This window comes from Pongo pygmaeus, chromosome 1 (genome assembly GCF_028885625.2).
Source record: "Pongo pygmaeus isolate AG05252 chromosome 1, NHGRI_mPonPyg2-v2.0_pri, whole genome shotgun sequence".
Taxonomy (NCBI): domain Eukaryota; kingdom Metazoa; phylum Chordata; class Mammalia; order Primates; family Hominidae; genus Pongo; species Pongo pygmaeus.
Genome location: NC_072373.2, coordinates 63,400,092 through 63,416,118, shown reverse-complemented (window position 1 = coordinate 63,416,118; position 16,027 = coordinate 63,400,092). Strand labels below are relative to the sequence as shown.

At 37.0% G+C, this 16,027-nt stretch overlaps 2 protein-coding genes across 5 annotated transcripts in view; one reads left to right on the top strand and one right to left on the bottom strand.

Annotated features, from left to right (window-relative positions):
- Window positions 1-7,112, bottom strand: part of TPR (translocated promoter region, nuclear basket protein) — a 61,482-nt gene extending 54,370 nt beyond the window's left edge. The window contains exons 1-4 of the mRNA XM_054450852.2: window positions 6,890-7,112; window positions 6,210-6,518; window positions 4,687-4,791; window positions 2,294-2,367 (exon numbers count right to left, since the gene is read on the bottom strand). Of these exons, the coding sequence (XP_054306827.1) occupies window positions 2,294-2,367; window positions 4,687-4,791; window positions 6,210-6,518; window positions 6,890-6,959 (558 nt within the window). The 5' untranslated portion in view covers window positions 6,960-7,112. The remainder of the gene's footprint in view (window positions 1-2,293; window positions 2,368-4,686; window positions 4,792-6,209; window positions 6,519-6,889) is intronic.
- The window catches only part of ODR4 (odr-4 GPCR localization factor homolog), a 45,288-nt gene continuing 36,094 nt past the window's right edge, over window positions 6,834-16,027 (top strand). For 3 of the 4 annotated variants that reach the window (XM_054450918.2, XM_054450903.2, XM_054450897.2), the window contains exons 1-3: window positions 7,053-7,304; window positions 10,999-11,116; window positions 13,938-14,072. In XM_054450918.2, coding sequence (XP_054306893.1) covers window positions 11,018-11,116; window positions 13,938-14,072 — 234 coding nt within the window. In that variant the 5' untranslated portion in view covers window positions 7,053-7,304; window positions 10,999-11,017. Of the gene's footprint in view, window positions 6,968-7,052; window positions 7,305-10,998; window positions 11,117-13,937; window positions 14,073-16,027 lie in introns of those variants that run through there. The other variant, XM_054450911.2, reaches the window with a different exon arrangement.

The following is a 16,027-nucleotide window of genomic DNA, read 5'->3' as shown; positions in this document are numbered from 1 at the left end:
AAGCTACCTATGCCAGAACTGTAGGTTGCCTTTTAATATTCTTGTTTCCTGTGTAGAAGCTTTTTAGTTTGATGTAGTTCCATTTATTTCTTTTTGCAGCTTGAACTACTGATGTGATATCCAAACAATCATTACCAAGGCCAATGTCAAGAACCTTTCCCCTATGTTCACTTCTCTGAGTTTTATGGCTTCAGGTCTTACATGTAGATCTTTCATCCACCTTGGCTTGATTTCGGTATATGATGTAAGTAACACAAACAACCAACATTCATTTCTTCACATGTGGAAATCCAGTTTTCCCAACACCATTAATGAGGAGACGATCACAACTCCATTGTGTCTTCTTGGCACCCTTGTTGAAATTAGTTGACCATATGTCTGGATTTACTTCTAGGCTCTCTATTCTATTCCATTGGTCATGTTTCTGTTTTTATGTCAGTACTGTACTATTTGGATTACTATAGTTTTATAACAGTTTTCTAAATCATGAAGTATGATGCCTCCAACTTTGTTTTTCTTGCTCAGTATTGCTTTGGTTATTCAGGATTTTTTAAACTGATTCCATCAGAATTTTAGAATTTTTTTTTTTTCTATTTCTGTGAAGAATGCCTTTGGAATTCTGACAGGATTGGGCTGAATCTTTATATTACTTTATACAGTGTGAACATTTTAGCAATATGAATTCTTCTTATCTATGAGTATGGGATATCTTTCCCACTATTTGCATCTTCAATTTCTTTCGTCAACGTTATATTATTTTCAGTACATGAATCTTTCACCTCCCAGGTTAAATTTATTCCTAAGTTGTTTTTTGGTTTTTTGATGGTACCCTAATGAAACCTTTTCTTAATTTCTTTTTCAGCTAGGTCATTGTTTGTGTATAGAAATGCTACTAGATTTTTTAATATTGATTTTGTATCCTGCAATTGTATAAATTCACTTATTAGCTCTGACAGGTTTTTGTGGAATCTTTGAGGTTTTCTACATATAGGATCATATAATCTATAAGTAGAGATAATTTTATTTCTTCCTTTCCAATTTGGGTGCATTTCATTTCCTTTTCTTGTCTGATTGCTCTCGCTGGTACTTCCAGTACCATACTGAATACAAGAGGTGAGTGGGCATCCCAGCTTTGCATTGGATCCTAGTGAAAAAGCTTTCAATTTCTTTTCTTCAGCCACCAAGCAGTTAAATAAATTCTATTACTTTTTAAGTCGCTTCATAGGTTTTTTTTCCCTGAAAAATTTTATGTGACTGTATGCACACTATTTTCCTCGGTTACATATCCATAGCTTTTACAAGATTTATAAAGATTTTGTGACAGCTCTGCTTCTTTCCAAAAGATTAAGAACCTCTGTATTGGGTTTTATTTCTGCACTGCCTTTTATTCTCTGTACTGATTCTTATATCAGCATTGTAATATTTTAATAACCATAGCTTTATAAAACTTTTGAATATGTGGCAATACAAGTACTTTTAAATTGATACTTCCTTTTTTTAGAAGCATCCTAGTTATTACTATGTTTTTTTCCCCAATCATCTTTAGAACTACATTAACAAGATTCTGGCTATCTGACTTGGACTTAAGAGTCAAAGTGCATTACCAACACATTAATTTGGAAAACATTTCCATCCAGAAATTTGCAATATCTTTATTTATAAAGGTATATTCTCACAGTTTTCAGAAAAGTATTTGAGTTTTCTTGGGTATTGAGTTATTCTTCATATAAATATATTTCTTACAAAGCCTTTCTAGGTATATTACGAGGCTTTTTTGCTCCTATTCAGATTCTGGAAGTAAATTTTTTTTTCCCTTCAGAAATGTGAAGAAATTATCTTTTAACACCAAATAAAATGCAAATTTTAAAAAAGCAATGGCAAAAGTATAAAGTTGTATTTGGTTAAAAAATAATTGCGTGCGACCACTTTAATTAACAAATTTGTCAGCAATCCCTGTGATCATATTCAAACTATTATTCTTATAAAACTACCCTAAGGAAATGATTACCAATGTGGATTCACCCAAATTCCCAACTGTATCACATTTGATGTAATACCTGGACCACAGTAAGCATTCAATAGATAATTTCTGTTGAATAAAAGAGATGTCCAATCTATCAATAAAACATAGATCCAATTAAAGAATTTATATATACATATTTTTGTTGGTAGCTTCTCCTAATAGGACATCAGTCACATCTTCCCATTGACTAATAACTGATAAACAATCAGAATAGAATGTCCCTTCAAGTAACATGTCTACAATGAGCTTATTCAAAGAAATATCTCTTACCTGAATGGCAATATTGCGATCCTGAGCAATTTCAAGTTCTTTGTTTTTCTCAGTTAGTGCCTTCAGCTGATTGTCTGGATAAAAGGAATTTTATGAATACATACACATTTGCTTAAAACTTGCAATCAGTGTTTTTATGCAACTGCCAACCTTAGACATTTTAATAAATGAAAAAACAGAAGCCCAGAAAGACTGCATTGCACATCACATTCCAAATTCATGAATGCATTCAAAATTTACTGTGTTCTAGACCCAAATTTTAAATATGCTATCCTGTCTCCAAATGTATAATAATCCTAGCAAACATTTATGGGGAAAGTCACACGCAATTAGTAATTCCTTTATTTTTCAATGCCATCTTCTAAGTCAACATATATCACAAGAAACAGTGAACTGTACTTAGCAGTAAGAAAATGGAGTTAAAAAGACAGGATCAAGAGAAAAAAAGCATTTAAACTATATAACATGTATATACAGCAAATCACAATAATGAATATTTGCAATTCCCATCTTTTATCACTCTAAATAGAGCCTTTGAAGAAAAAAACACTATGCTTGATAATGCACTTATCAATCTCTCAATTGCCACTCAAAATGGGCTCTTTTCCCTTACACGCAGTTTCTCTTCTAAACATAGGCTAACTACAAAAATACGATTTTCGAAATTTTTCCAAAAATATACATTTTGAAACTGTATTTCACTAAAGTACATATGTTGGCAATTTAATAAGCAAATACATTATAATTAATTCTAATCTTAACTTCTTTTTAAAGAGGACCATTAAAGCAAAAAAATCCCCATTAAGTGTGTCTAAATTTTCTATTTTGTTTTAATATTATTTACTGCTTTCCAGACTTACTGATCCAGAGTATATAAATACACACACACACACGCACACACGTTAACTGTATACCACAGGAAGGTATCTGATGTATCTGTAGGTTCATCCCTTTTTCTCTTCTCCCAGATCTCATAAAAGCTGTATTCACAGTCATTTTTCTCAAATTCCTCGGCACTACTACTAAACAGATCTTTTTATTATGCCTAGGCAAAATTACATAGATAATGAACCAGATCTAGCTATATATGCTTCATCACACATGTATGCATATACATCATGTTTTTAAAATGAGGTGTACCAAAAGTAGCTGAAAAAAGTTATAACCTAAATAAATAGTTGATTGTCATGGACCCATTAAGAAGGAAAGTTGCAATTTTAATCATTTCTTTGATTACGAACTTCCTGTGTTCCTTCTCCATCAATCAAATTAAAACTGAACTATATTAAATATCAATTAATTATACCAGCCAGACACAGTGGCAATCCCAGCACTTTGGGAGGCCGAGGCGGGAGAATCGCTCGAGGCCAGGAGTTCAAGACCAGCCTGGCCAACATGGCGAACCACTGTATCTACTAAAAATACAAAAATTAGCTGGGCCTGGTGGTACATGCCTGTAATTCCAGCTACTCAGGAGGTTGAGGCACAAGAATCTCTTGAACCCAAGAGGCAGAGGTTGCAGAGAGCCAAGATCGCACCACTGCACTCCAGCCTGGGCAACAGAGTGAGATTCTGTCTCCAAAAAAAAAGGAAAAAAAATTAATTACACCTTTATAGAGATCTTTCCTAATGTTCTGATGTTTGCTTTCTTAAATCAGAAGTAGCCTACAGCCAGACCACCCTGAAGGCACCCCATCTCGTCTGATCTCGGAAGTTAAGCAGGGTGGGGCCTGGTCAGAACTTGGATGGGAAAAGCAAAGCACAAGACATATCATCCTCCTAAGAAACGTCAGGATCTTTAACATCTTGTGAACTTTCTAAAACTTAATGATGTAAGAAAACTAAGAAAGACATTAGCTATGAATCTTTTATAGGAAGTAGGCCTTAAAGGGGAAATATCCTGCGATTCATAGATATTTATAAAAATTATTAAAAAAAGAGTTAAAACATAAATATAATGAAATCAATAGGCTTCGATTCTTCAACATAAAAACAAGCCACTCTCTACTTCTTTAGTTGCATAATGCTTTCAGCTTTTTAAAAAGAGTTCAAGAACTCTTATCTCATTTGATTTACAAAGCTGTCTAGGTAGACAGACACGTGGGTCTAACCATTTTATAAACAATAATCAGATACTGTTAAGATTTGTGTGTGGCAAAAGCGATTTTAATAGCAAAATCAGAATAAGAATCCAGGCCTCCTGACCATTAAGTTCTGTGTTCTTACAAAATCTTTACCACTAAGTGAAAAATCAATATATCACCACAATAAAAACCAATGATGCTTAATCAATATTTTCATGTTTAGTAAGTAAATGTTTCCAAAGTATATAAAGGAGTCTCTGAAGATTTCAATACTCCGAGAATACTTATAAAGATGAATTAAATACTTACTGAGTTTCTCTAGCTCAAGTCGCAAGCTTTGACACTCCCGGGTTTCATTCACAAGTCTCTCCTGACTGTGGGACAACCTCTTTTCTATTTCAAAATACTGTTGTTCTACAGCAGACAAGCAAAAAAAAAAAAAAAAAAAAAAATCAAACACATGTACATACATTGTCAATACTGTTATTTATTTCTAATAACCTTGATTTTAAAATTTAAGATACAGTATTAGAATTGCGCTCCATGTAAGAGAATCTGAGTAAAGATAGACTGCGCAATGAAAAGGACTTAAAGCATTTCCAAATGACTTACATGACAAAAAATAAAAAATAAAAATAAGGCCTAAAAGGGGCTTTACAAATCAATGTCTTCAAGGCAGGTAACTTCATTTATCTTAGTATTTTCTCCAGACATCAGTAAATTGCTTAGCATAAAGTATTTATTAAACGAGAAAAAATTGTTTAGACAAAAAAAAAAAACCTGCTTTGTTTTAAAAGACTTCTTTTATAGTAGTCAAGATATTACCTGAAAGCATAAAACTACTAAATTTATGTAAAAGTAAATGTGTAAACTTTCCAAGGGAAGGGATTGAATATCGTGTTCAGCATAGTATCAGGAACATGTAAGACACTCAATATTTATGGTGCAAATTAATAAATAGAATGCAATGTACTATACTCAGCTCTGGGATCAGAGAACTAATTTTCAAGGTCAATTCTGCTTGACAGTTACACTTTTTTTGAAGTAAAACTTGTTCAGAATTTCCAGTCAACTCAGCAAGAACAGTATGAACCTCCCCAAACAAATGGTAAACCAAAACACATTAACAGGAAGTTTGTATTTTACTAATGGTAATTACTATATTCTTCATATTTTTTTCAAGGATATTGAAGCCATTATTGTCAGTAACTTTCTTACTTAAAGGCCTACTTTAGGTGATTACAAGAAAATTTTAATGTTTTCTATCAAACTCCAACTTTTTGAGAGAAATCAAGATATATGAAATTTATGTACTGCACGTTCACTGTGTTTCCAGCGCTCTTATGCACCTAATATTCATTTTTGTAAACATCTGATTCGTTCTGGGGCCACGGGACGACGCACACACTAAGAACAAGTGCACAGAGTGGTCAATTTGGCAAAGGCCTAGAATGCAAGTGCCTAGAAAATAGGGCGGAGCCACTATCAGTTGAAGTGCAACAAAACATATAAGCTACTCTAGGCTTAGAGAGATGGGTTCGCAGACTCTAGCAAGTCTGTTTCCCGTTTGTCGGACGAAGGAAAACAAGTGTCCCTATATGAGCCTACCCTAACTACAAAGAAAATGCTACTAAACTTAGATTCAGATTTTTTTTTTTCAAAGGCTTCTTATCAAACTGTAAGCAGCAGGAAAGCGAAGGCTCAGGATATCCACAGAGCCCAGGAAGTGAGGTTAACAGCGTGGTACCCAGTGCCAACTTGATGAGGGAAGACCAGACCCAAAGGGCGGGAGTCGAGCCCAAAACCAAGGACGGAAACAGCATCTCACTTACCGCTCTCCACCTTAAATTTCTCATGCCGCCCCTTCAGGCCATCGATCTCGGACTGCTGATCAGCAAGGAACTTTTCAAGTTTGTTCTGGACAGACTTGGGCAGCTTGTTCAGCTCCGTGCGCTCCAGGACTTGCTGCAACACCGCCGCCATGTCTGTGGGGCCAGGGACCCCAGTGGCAGCGGCCGACGGGGTAGAAGCGGAGAAGAAAGGCGAAGACCAGCAGGACCCAGACGCCTGGGCCGCCGCCTCTATCACCTCGCTCGGTGGCTCGCGCGCGCCCGCCCGCCGGAGGCTCCCGCGGCGGGACCCTGGGAAATCGAGTCCAGCCTCAGCTGCAGCGTTTCAGCAATAGCACCTCACCGCCCGCGACCGAAGTGCGCGCGCAGCCGTTGGAAGCTACGAACCCTGGGAACCCGAGTTCAGAGGCTATCCCTGATCCTCTTGCGCACTCAATTTTCCGGCTTCCAGCTCCACCCACTTCAGGCCTTGCAGGGCTCTGGGAAATGTAGTGTTTTTCTCATTCCCTTCCGGGAGCCCAATCCCGCACTGCCCTTTCAGCTTCCGTTTTTCTCCCCGCCCCCCGGCTCTTCTATCTCGGCTCGGTAACCGCTGTCCGCACGGTGGCGCCACATACGTACTCGTCACCCCTTGGCCCTCCCTGAAGAGCTGGTGACCTTACCGTCAAAGCCCCGGGATGCCATGGATCGTCCTCGTTGGCGGCTTCTGGACACTGAGCCACTAGAGGGCATCGGTCCAGGTAGGGCCGGACGGCAGGCTCCGGGCTACCGCCACGCTCTGTATGGCGCCCAGAAGGGGGCGGGGTGGCGACCGCAGTCGCTTTGGTGAAGCTCTGCGGGGAAGGGAGGGGGGGCGTTGACGTCATCAATCTGCGCCACCTGACTCCCAAGACCCTGGCTTTGGAGTGGGAAGTGAGGTGTGGGAAGTAGGTCGCTTTCTGATGAATTAAGTGGCAGTGAATTGAGACCAGAGGGAATCTGGCCCCTAGAGGCTGGTACTTGCGCCCGAAACCCCCATCTCCGGCGGAGAGACAGTCCGAGGTAATTGTCTGCCACGAGTGCACATGCTGAAAACAGGTAAGTCAGCCTAAGTGTAGTGTGTGTGTGTGTGTGTGTGTGTGTGTGTGTGTGTGTGCGCGCGCGCTAGAGCACACAGCTCTCTTTTCAAGAGAAAAAGAAAGGGACAGTGTTGGAAACATACGGACAGTCACTCCGGCACACACTTCTGACGAACTTACCTTGTGTGAAACGGCGTACCTAAATGGTTTTTGGTGGTGGGGAGGTGGTACTGAGTGATTCAGTACCCGGGAATTTAAGGAACCGGGTTAATTCTTCAAGAGGAGAATTGAAAGAAACCGGTAGCACTTTGAGTGTAGCCTATGTTTTAAATTTTTCGTTGCAGAAACTGTTACCTAACATTATATTGTTTTTAAAATTGAAAACTGTTGTAACTGAAGTTTTTAAACACATTGTCAATTTCTGCAGTAACAGAACTTGTATGGTTCCAGATCATAATTCTGTAATATTAAAGCTCAATCCATAGATTGTTTCATGTTTACTCTTATGAAAGAATTTATTAAATTATTCTTTGTAACTAATGCATTCCCAATGTCGTCTCTCTGCAGTTCCCACAGTCGTGGGCCTTCTGTGAATTGGTGATTTAGTTCTTATATGAAATTTATTCCTTTTTCTAGTTCCTACTTTTGAATCATGTTGTGAAGCCATCTAAGAAATATAAATGGAAGCATTTTATGGTATTTTGTAATAACTAAGGAAAAATAAATCAGCAGCAGAGCTTAAGGTTGATTTTTCCCCAAAAATATTTTTTAGATAAGCATTGTAATTAAAGTTGCTGGTATATGAAGTATTATGCTATGTCCTAAGCCCACAGTATTATCATACTGTTGATCTGTCATTTGGGAAATGTAGATTTTCTGTACTTAGATTCACAGAATTATAAAATTAGATAGGTTTTCAGATCTGCTAGGATTCAAATACTGTATTTTATAGATTAGGAAACCAGAGCCCAGAAAGGTTGAGTTGTGTCAGTCACAGTGCTTGGACCACAAAGGCTTTGGCTGATATACAACATTTCTGGAAAATTATGACCCTATAAGGCAAAATACAGTTCTCCCTTGGTATCCGTGGGGCATTGGTTCCAGGACCCTCTCACCTGCCCACCCGATGGATACGAAATCCATGGATACTCCAGTTCCTTATATTAAATGGTGTAGCATTTGCATACCTTAAATCATCTCTAAATTACTTATAATACCTAATACAATGTAAATGCTATGGTTGTTGTATTGTATTGTTTAGGGAATAGTGACAAGAAAAAACATCTTTAACGATACAGATGTAATCATGCTTTAAAAAAATAATTTTTCAATCTGTGGTTGGTTGAATACATGGAAGTGGAAACCACAGATGTGGAAAGCTGACTATATACATTTTTAGTACTGTCTTTTATAAAGTATGGTTGATTACGTTTAAAAATTTTGAAAGAGCACTAAAGAAAAATTTATCTGACATTCAATCAGATTTCATAATTGAATAGATTATCATCTCCCTATTACATTCAGTTTCTTACACATTAATGTAGCTACTAGGTGACACCCTAGAAGAAATAAGGTTAAAAGGTTAAATATAAGTTTAGAATTACTTGTATTCGTTGCAAAAGTTAAGAATTATTAGACCAGAAGGAAAAGGAGTATAATATGATGTAGAGGAAAGTTGATACATAGAATTGCATACCTTAAGGCATTACTAAAAGGTAAAAGCCCTTAACTTCACAGAGGCATCAGTGATATTTAGACAAGCATTCCTAGACTTAGTCTCTAAAAAATGATATGCAAATCTGATTCACGTCTATTGTTGTCAAAAAAGAGCTAGGAAGTCCAGGCGCGGTGGCTCACGTCTGTAATCCCAGCACTTTGGGAGGCTGAGGCAGGAGAATGGCGTGAACCCGGGAGGCGGAGATTGCATTGAGCCGAGATCATGCCACTGCACTCCAGCCTGGGCGACAGAGCAAGACTCCATCTCAAAAAAAAAAAAAAAAAAAAAAAAGAGCCAGGAAGAAATTAATGTATTTTGAGACAAAACTGAACAAACTCATTGAAACAATAAGGAAACAGCCTCCAGTAGGACATTTCAAACTTGAATCCATTCTCTGGGCTTTAGTTTTAAAATACAGAACCGTCTTGTGACTGACAGTTTACTGGTATCAGATACACCACCCCAGCATATCTCTGGTAGCCTTAACTTTGTGGTACTGAATAAGATTCACATTTTTAACAGAACCCAAATGATGATTATTCCTAAATTGCAGTGTTCAAAATACTGTAACTGTGTTCCTGCAGTCTCTGTTTGTTTTATAGCTCTTTTGGATATCATCTCTTTTACATTTTCATCCTCACCGATTATGAACTCCTTGATTTAATCATTCATTATATTGCCTGGCTCTTTTATTCAATATCTTTGGTTTTAAGCTATAGAAATGCAAATCAAAAGAGCATAAGCCAATAAAGGGAATGAATATACTGACTTCTATCCACAAACCAGAGAGAAAACAGAGTAAGAGCTACCCTTAGTAATGATTTAATTGAAGGACTGGTTACGATTCCTCATTATGAGCGTGGTGTTGAAAAACATGGACTCTAGAGCCAGAGTGTCTGAATTTAAGTCCCTCCTTTGCCACTTACCCAGCTTTGTCACTTTGGCAAGTTATTTAATCAACTTTTCTCATTTCAGTTTCTTCATCTATAAAATGAGGACTATAATAATGGTACCTACTTCCTGGGGTTTTATGAATTATTAATGTTACATGGAAAGTACTTAACAGTAATGTGTTGTACAAAATAGAAGCTATATAAATGTTATTGTATTGCTATTTATCTACTTAAATAACTCTTACTGTAGTATGTATTGCTCAAGGACAGAGATTGTGTTGCTCATCTTTGTGTTATCCCACTTAGCATAGTTTCTAAGCAAATAGTATAGTTCTTTCATATATGCTTATCAAGTAAATGAATTTGATTCTACCTCCTAATGAACTATTCAGAAATTCATGTTTACGATTTTAGCAGTGAGAACACCGAGACTTAGCAATAGATTATCAAAGATAATACAACTAGGGAGTAGATCTAAAATAAGAAATCTGGTGTGTTGGCCGGGCACGGTGGCTCACGCCTGTAATCCCAGCACTTTGGAGGCTGAGGCAGGTGGATCACCTGAGGTCAGGAGTTCGAGACCAGCCTGGCCAACATGGTGAAACCCCGTCTCTACTAAAAACACAAAAATTAGTTGGGCATGGTGGTGGGCCCCTGTAACCTCAGCTAGTCAGGAGGCCAAAGCAGGAGAATCGCTTGAACTCGGGAGGCAGAGGTTACAGTGTGCCGAGATTGCGCTACTGCACTCCCGCCTGGGTGACGAGCAAAACTCCGTCTCAAAAAAAAAAAAAAAAAAAAGAAATCTGGTATGTTGCTTACTAGTTTAGTATCCTCTCCCTTATCCCAGGTGTGAGTAAAAGGTTTGATCTCTCATGTCAACTCTGGTTGATTTGTGGTTGTTTCCTGCTGCACTGTATTGAGAAGAACTCTGGAACTGCATCTGAACTTTGCAAGAAGGGATACACTATGTAATAAGCATTTGCTGCAAGGCATGAGATAGCCTCAGGATAGTATCACTTCTCTTGCTATATTACCCCTATGATAAAGACATTGCAAATGATATTTTACCTAAAAATGCTGTATCTTTTTTTCTTGTAATATAGGAGATTTTAGTTCCTAAAAATGGGAAGAACCTACATTGTAGAAGAGACTGTTGGCCAGTATCTTTCAAACATAGATCTCCAAGGAAAGGCTTTTGTCTCTGGCCTTTTAATAGGACAGGTATGTATCTTTTACTCTGCATTTATTACTAAATAATTATTCTGTAAGTTATTTTAAAAATTACTTGTTTATTTAAAGTTAAAAGATGCTATTTAATAATAAACTCAAGATTGGGGGATGGAAGAAGGAATGTGGAAGAAGTAACTTTAAAGTAGGTCTTTGAGCAAACATGGAGAAGTAGACAAACCTAGCCTAGTTTTGCTCAAGTCAGGACACCTTCCCCTTTGACCATGTAAAAGTAAAAACACTTTGTCTTTCCAAAGTGTTTTGTATTCCCTTCTAATCTTTTTAATATCTGGTTGTCCAATTCTTTACAAAAGAAGCTTTTGAAAATTTTATTCCTGTTCTAATTTGTGTTGTCTTATATCAGACTTACAGCAACGGTGGTCATATTTTTGTTATAAGCTATAGTACCTATCTTACTGAATTTTTTTTGTTGTTGGATCAATAGCTAGAGGGATTGGGAAAAATTTGGAAATTAGACAAATTCTAATTTCCTCTTAGAGCTGAGTCTTAAAAATCAACACAAAATGGAACAGAGATTCAGATACTTATTTTAAAACCCATGCCACTAATTTCTTATGAGTGAAGGAAGAACCTGTTAATCGGCAGGAGGGACCGGTCAGCAGTACAAAGCCAAAAAAAAAAAAAAAAAGGAGAGTCACACAGGCAAGCTGACTGTGTCCATCCAAACATGGGAGAGTGCACTTTGGCCCAAGGACTTGATTTTGAGGCCTACTAGCCAATAAAGCTCTTATTGGGACAATTTTCTTTCTGGATATCTTAGCCTGATGCCTTAGAATCTTCAAATTACGTAATTAACTTTCCTTATTCTGATTCTATCCATATTCCCAAGCTACTTTCTTTTATAATTTGATGCCCCATGTTATCTACTTATAAAGAATACACTGTCCAGAGGATTCAAGTGTTCAGATGCCTTCATGACATTTTAGTTTTCTACATTATTCTGAATAAACTTAATTAATGTCAGTCTAGCCATGAAAGACAGGCTCATTTTCAGAATTTTTACAAATCAGATTTCTTAATTTGCAAGACAGAGGGCAGATCTACATGGTTCAGCCAGGTAGCACCACTCTGTGAGGCCTCTCATTAGACAGCCAGACCCCCTGTCTTGAGAACAGTGTGAATTTCTTTTTAATTCAGTTGTAATGTGGGGCTCTTTTTGTTAGGAGTTTTCTATTTTAAGTTTGTTTCTTTCTCTCTGTTTAAAATATTTAAGAGAAGAAGAGTCTTAGAGAAAGATGTGATCAGTAGAGATAAAAAGTCAGGGAGAAAGACCCTCTTCTAAATTTGTCTTAACTGGATAAAGGTTGTTTCTAAAGCTCAGGCAAACTGCCATCTTACAAATGAGTGTCTCATAATTTAAGGCCTTCCTTCTATCTCTTTATGCTGTAGTATGTATTGCTTAAGGACAGAGCAATTCATTCCTTTCACTATTCTATGTGTTTTTTCTTCCCTTTTCTTCCAGAGTTCATTACTTTTTCCTCTCCTTCCTCTTAAGCTTGGCTGTTTCCTGGTCTCTGTCAGTTTCTTTTTCTTTTCAAAGTTATACATTTTATGAGGAAAAGAGGAGCCTTCTTAACTGAGACCTACTTTCTTTTCCTGTGTTTATTTGAATGTAACTTCCTGAAAATAACTTGTAGGAATAATTACTCTTATTTTCTATCCCAAGATGATACTAATGATCAGAGTTTCAGGTCATGTGTGGGGATGATACAATGCTAACTTGCATTAGCAGTGTTATTTTCACTCTTTTTTTATAGGAAACTTTCACTCTAGTGAAACGGAGCTATTAAATGTTCCCTACATTTATTTTTAGATCTCCCAACTTTGGTTACTACTTAACTGATATTACAACTGAAGAACAGATTGGGTGTGGTGGCTTATGCCTGTAATCCCAATGCTTTGGGAAGCCGAGGTGGGAGGATTGCTTGAAGCTCAGAGTTTGACCTAGCCTGGGCAACATAGCAAGACTCTGTCTCTACAAAAAAGTAAAAAAAAAAAAAAAAAAAAGCCAGGCGTTGTGGCTGATTGTTCGAGCCTGTAGTCCTAGCTACTTGGGAGACTACTTGGGAGATTGCTTGAGCCCAGGAGTTCAAGGTTGTAGTGAGCTATGATCACACCACTGCACTCCAGCCTGGACATTAGAGCAAGACCATGTCTCTAAATAAATAAATAAATACACACACACACACACACACAGACACACACACAAATAACAAAAAACAAAACAAAAAAAACTCTTGAGGAACATAGAATCTGTATCACTTTAAATTGTGTCCCAAATCCCCTTTTGTTATTCTGTGGAAATGTATGTGGGGGTTCCCTACTGTCATCATTTCAGTTAAAATAAGATACAAAAGGTCACTTGTTTAATTTTACTAATATTTTCCGATCTGTTCATTTATAACTTATAAAACAAATATAACTAGAAAATATAACAAATATAACTAGAAAACTGAAAAAGCATATTACTTTTTAGTTAATGTAATTCACTCACTCATCCAGTAAACCATCTTTAGGGACGACTCCGTGATTTACATTTGAGTTGTCCAAATAAATAAGAAGCTGATATTAAATACATTAAAAGATAAACAACATGTGAGGGAAACATTGTAAGGCCATCCTTGAAAATTAGCTTCCCTTTAGCTTCCACTGTAATGTGGGTATTAATGATTTAACCTGTTACAAATATTACTCAGCTTTTGCATGTCATAAAAGCTAAGGAATTCAGGTATCACTCTAATTAGATTCAGGAATCAGATATCACTCTAACAAGCTTTTTAATTTGTTTTTGAAGTGTTCGTCACAAAAGGATTATGTGATTCTTGCCACTAGAACGCCACCCAAAGAGGAGCAAAGTGAGAACCTCAAACATCTCAAAGCTAAGTTGGATAACTTGGATGAAGAATGGGCCACAGAACATGCCTGCCAGGTTATCTTATTTTTTTGTTCATATGTTTAAGTTTTATTTCAAAAAAGAGCTAGAATCAAGAAGATTTAGTCAATGAGTAGAGAGAAGAGACATAGGGAGAAAGTAACTAAAGATGACTGAGATTTTTAGCCTGGGTGTCTAGGAGGATAGTGTTGGCATTACACGAGGAAGAAACAGATTTGGGATGGGTGAGTGGGAATAATGACTAAATTAATTCACTTACAAGTATTTATTGAATGAATTATATATCATCAAATAAATAATGTTAGAATAAGGTAAAAATAGAATTATTTCCTTTTCTGGGGTTGGGGGTGAGGGGAGGGAACTTAGAGGACAGGTCAATAGGTGCAGCAAGCCACCATGGCACACATATACCTGTGTGACAGACCTGCACATTCTGCGTTTTTGTTTGTTTTTAAGAAAAAGAATTTTCTTTAATAAAAGATTTATTTCCTTTTCCAGTCAACTTTAAATCTTTAAATCTTTTAAACTCAAACGTGTTTCTGTGTATGTAGATATATATATATATATATATATATATATATATATATACACACATGGACATGTATCTGTGTCTGTGTATGTGTTTGATTATGGGGCAGTGTGTAGTTATATTAAAAAAAAAAAATCTTGCCTGTAATCCCAGCACTTTGGGAGGCCAAGTTGGGTGGATCACCTGAGGTCAGGAGTTCAAGACCAGCCTGGCCAACATGGTGAAACCCCGTCTATTAAAAATATGAAAAATTAGCCAGGTGTGGTGGCAGTGCCTGTAATCCCAGCTACTTGGGAGGCTGAGGCAGGAGAATTGCTTGAACCTGGGAGGCGGAGGTTGCAATGAGCCAAGATCGCACTATTGTACTCCAGCCTGGGCGACAAAGCAAGACTCTGTCTCAACAAAAAAAAATAAAGAAATCCAATATTTAATTATTATTGTTTTAGTCAGTTTGTGTTGCTATTAAGGAATACCTAAGACTGAGTAATTTATAAAGAATAAAAGGCCTGTTTGGCTCATGATTCTGCTGGCTTCAAAATTGAGCATCTGGTGAAAGCCTCAGGCTGCTTCTGTTCATGTCAGAAGGCAAATTGGAGCTGGTGTGTAAAGATCACTTGGCCAGAGAGGAAGCAAGGGGTTGGGAGGTGCTAGGCTTTTTTTTTTTTAACAACCAGCTCTCCTAGGAACAAATATAGCGAGAACTCATTCATTGCTGTGAGGATGGAACCAAGCCATTCATGAGAGATCTGCCCCATGACCCAGACACCTTCCATTAGGGCCCACTTGGGTTCACATTTCAACATGATGTTTAAGGGGACAAACATGGCAAGTATCTTCTAAAGAAAATATTAAGTAATGTAAAGTTAAATTCCCAATGGTTTGTAAATAACTTTCTACTCTAATTTTGCTTTTGGTCTCTCATAAAATTGTATATGACACACACACACATACAGAATATTAATGAATTTATATAGTAAATTAGCTTAACCTTTTACCTCTAGAAAGAAAAGATTAATTTTACTTTTTCCCCTTTCTTGCTCTCACCTCCGTCTCCTAAAAAATGGTTACTTTTTTGTGTTGGTGATTTTGAAAAGATATGCAGGCTCCTTATGCTAAATATGAAAACTTTATTTGTCAGAATTGTGCTACTATAGTAAATAGAATTTATTAAATCAGAGGAAAATACTGGCAGACATAGTGCAAGTAGATTAAGAATTAGAGCATGGTACCTAATTTTCTAAGACTCTACTCTGATTGATTGCTTATACATTAAGTAATCAAAAGCTAACCAAAACACTCTAATCTCTGAGTATAGATGATAGGAAAAAATCCATGTGGTATTAAGAACTAGCCACAATCATGTGAAGGGAAATACAGATATGGAGATATCATGGTAGTGTGTATCAAAAACCTTAAAAATATGTATAACTTCTTAAACCAGTTATCCACCTCAAGGGATTTG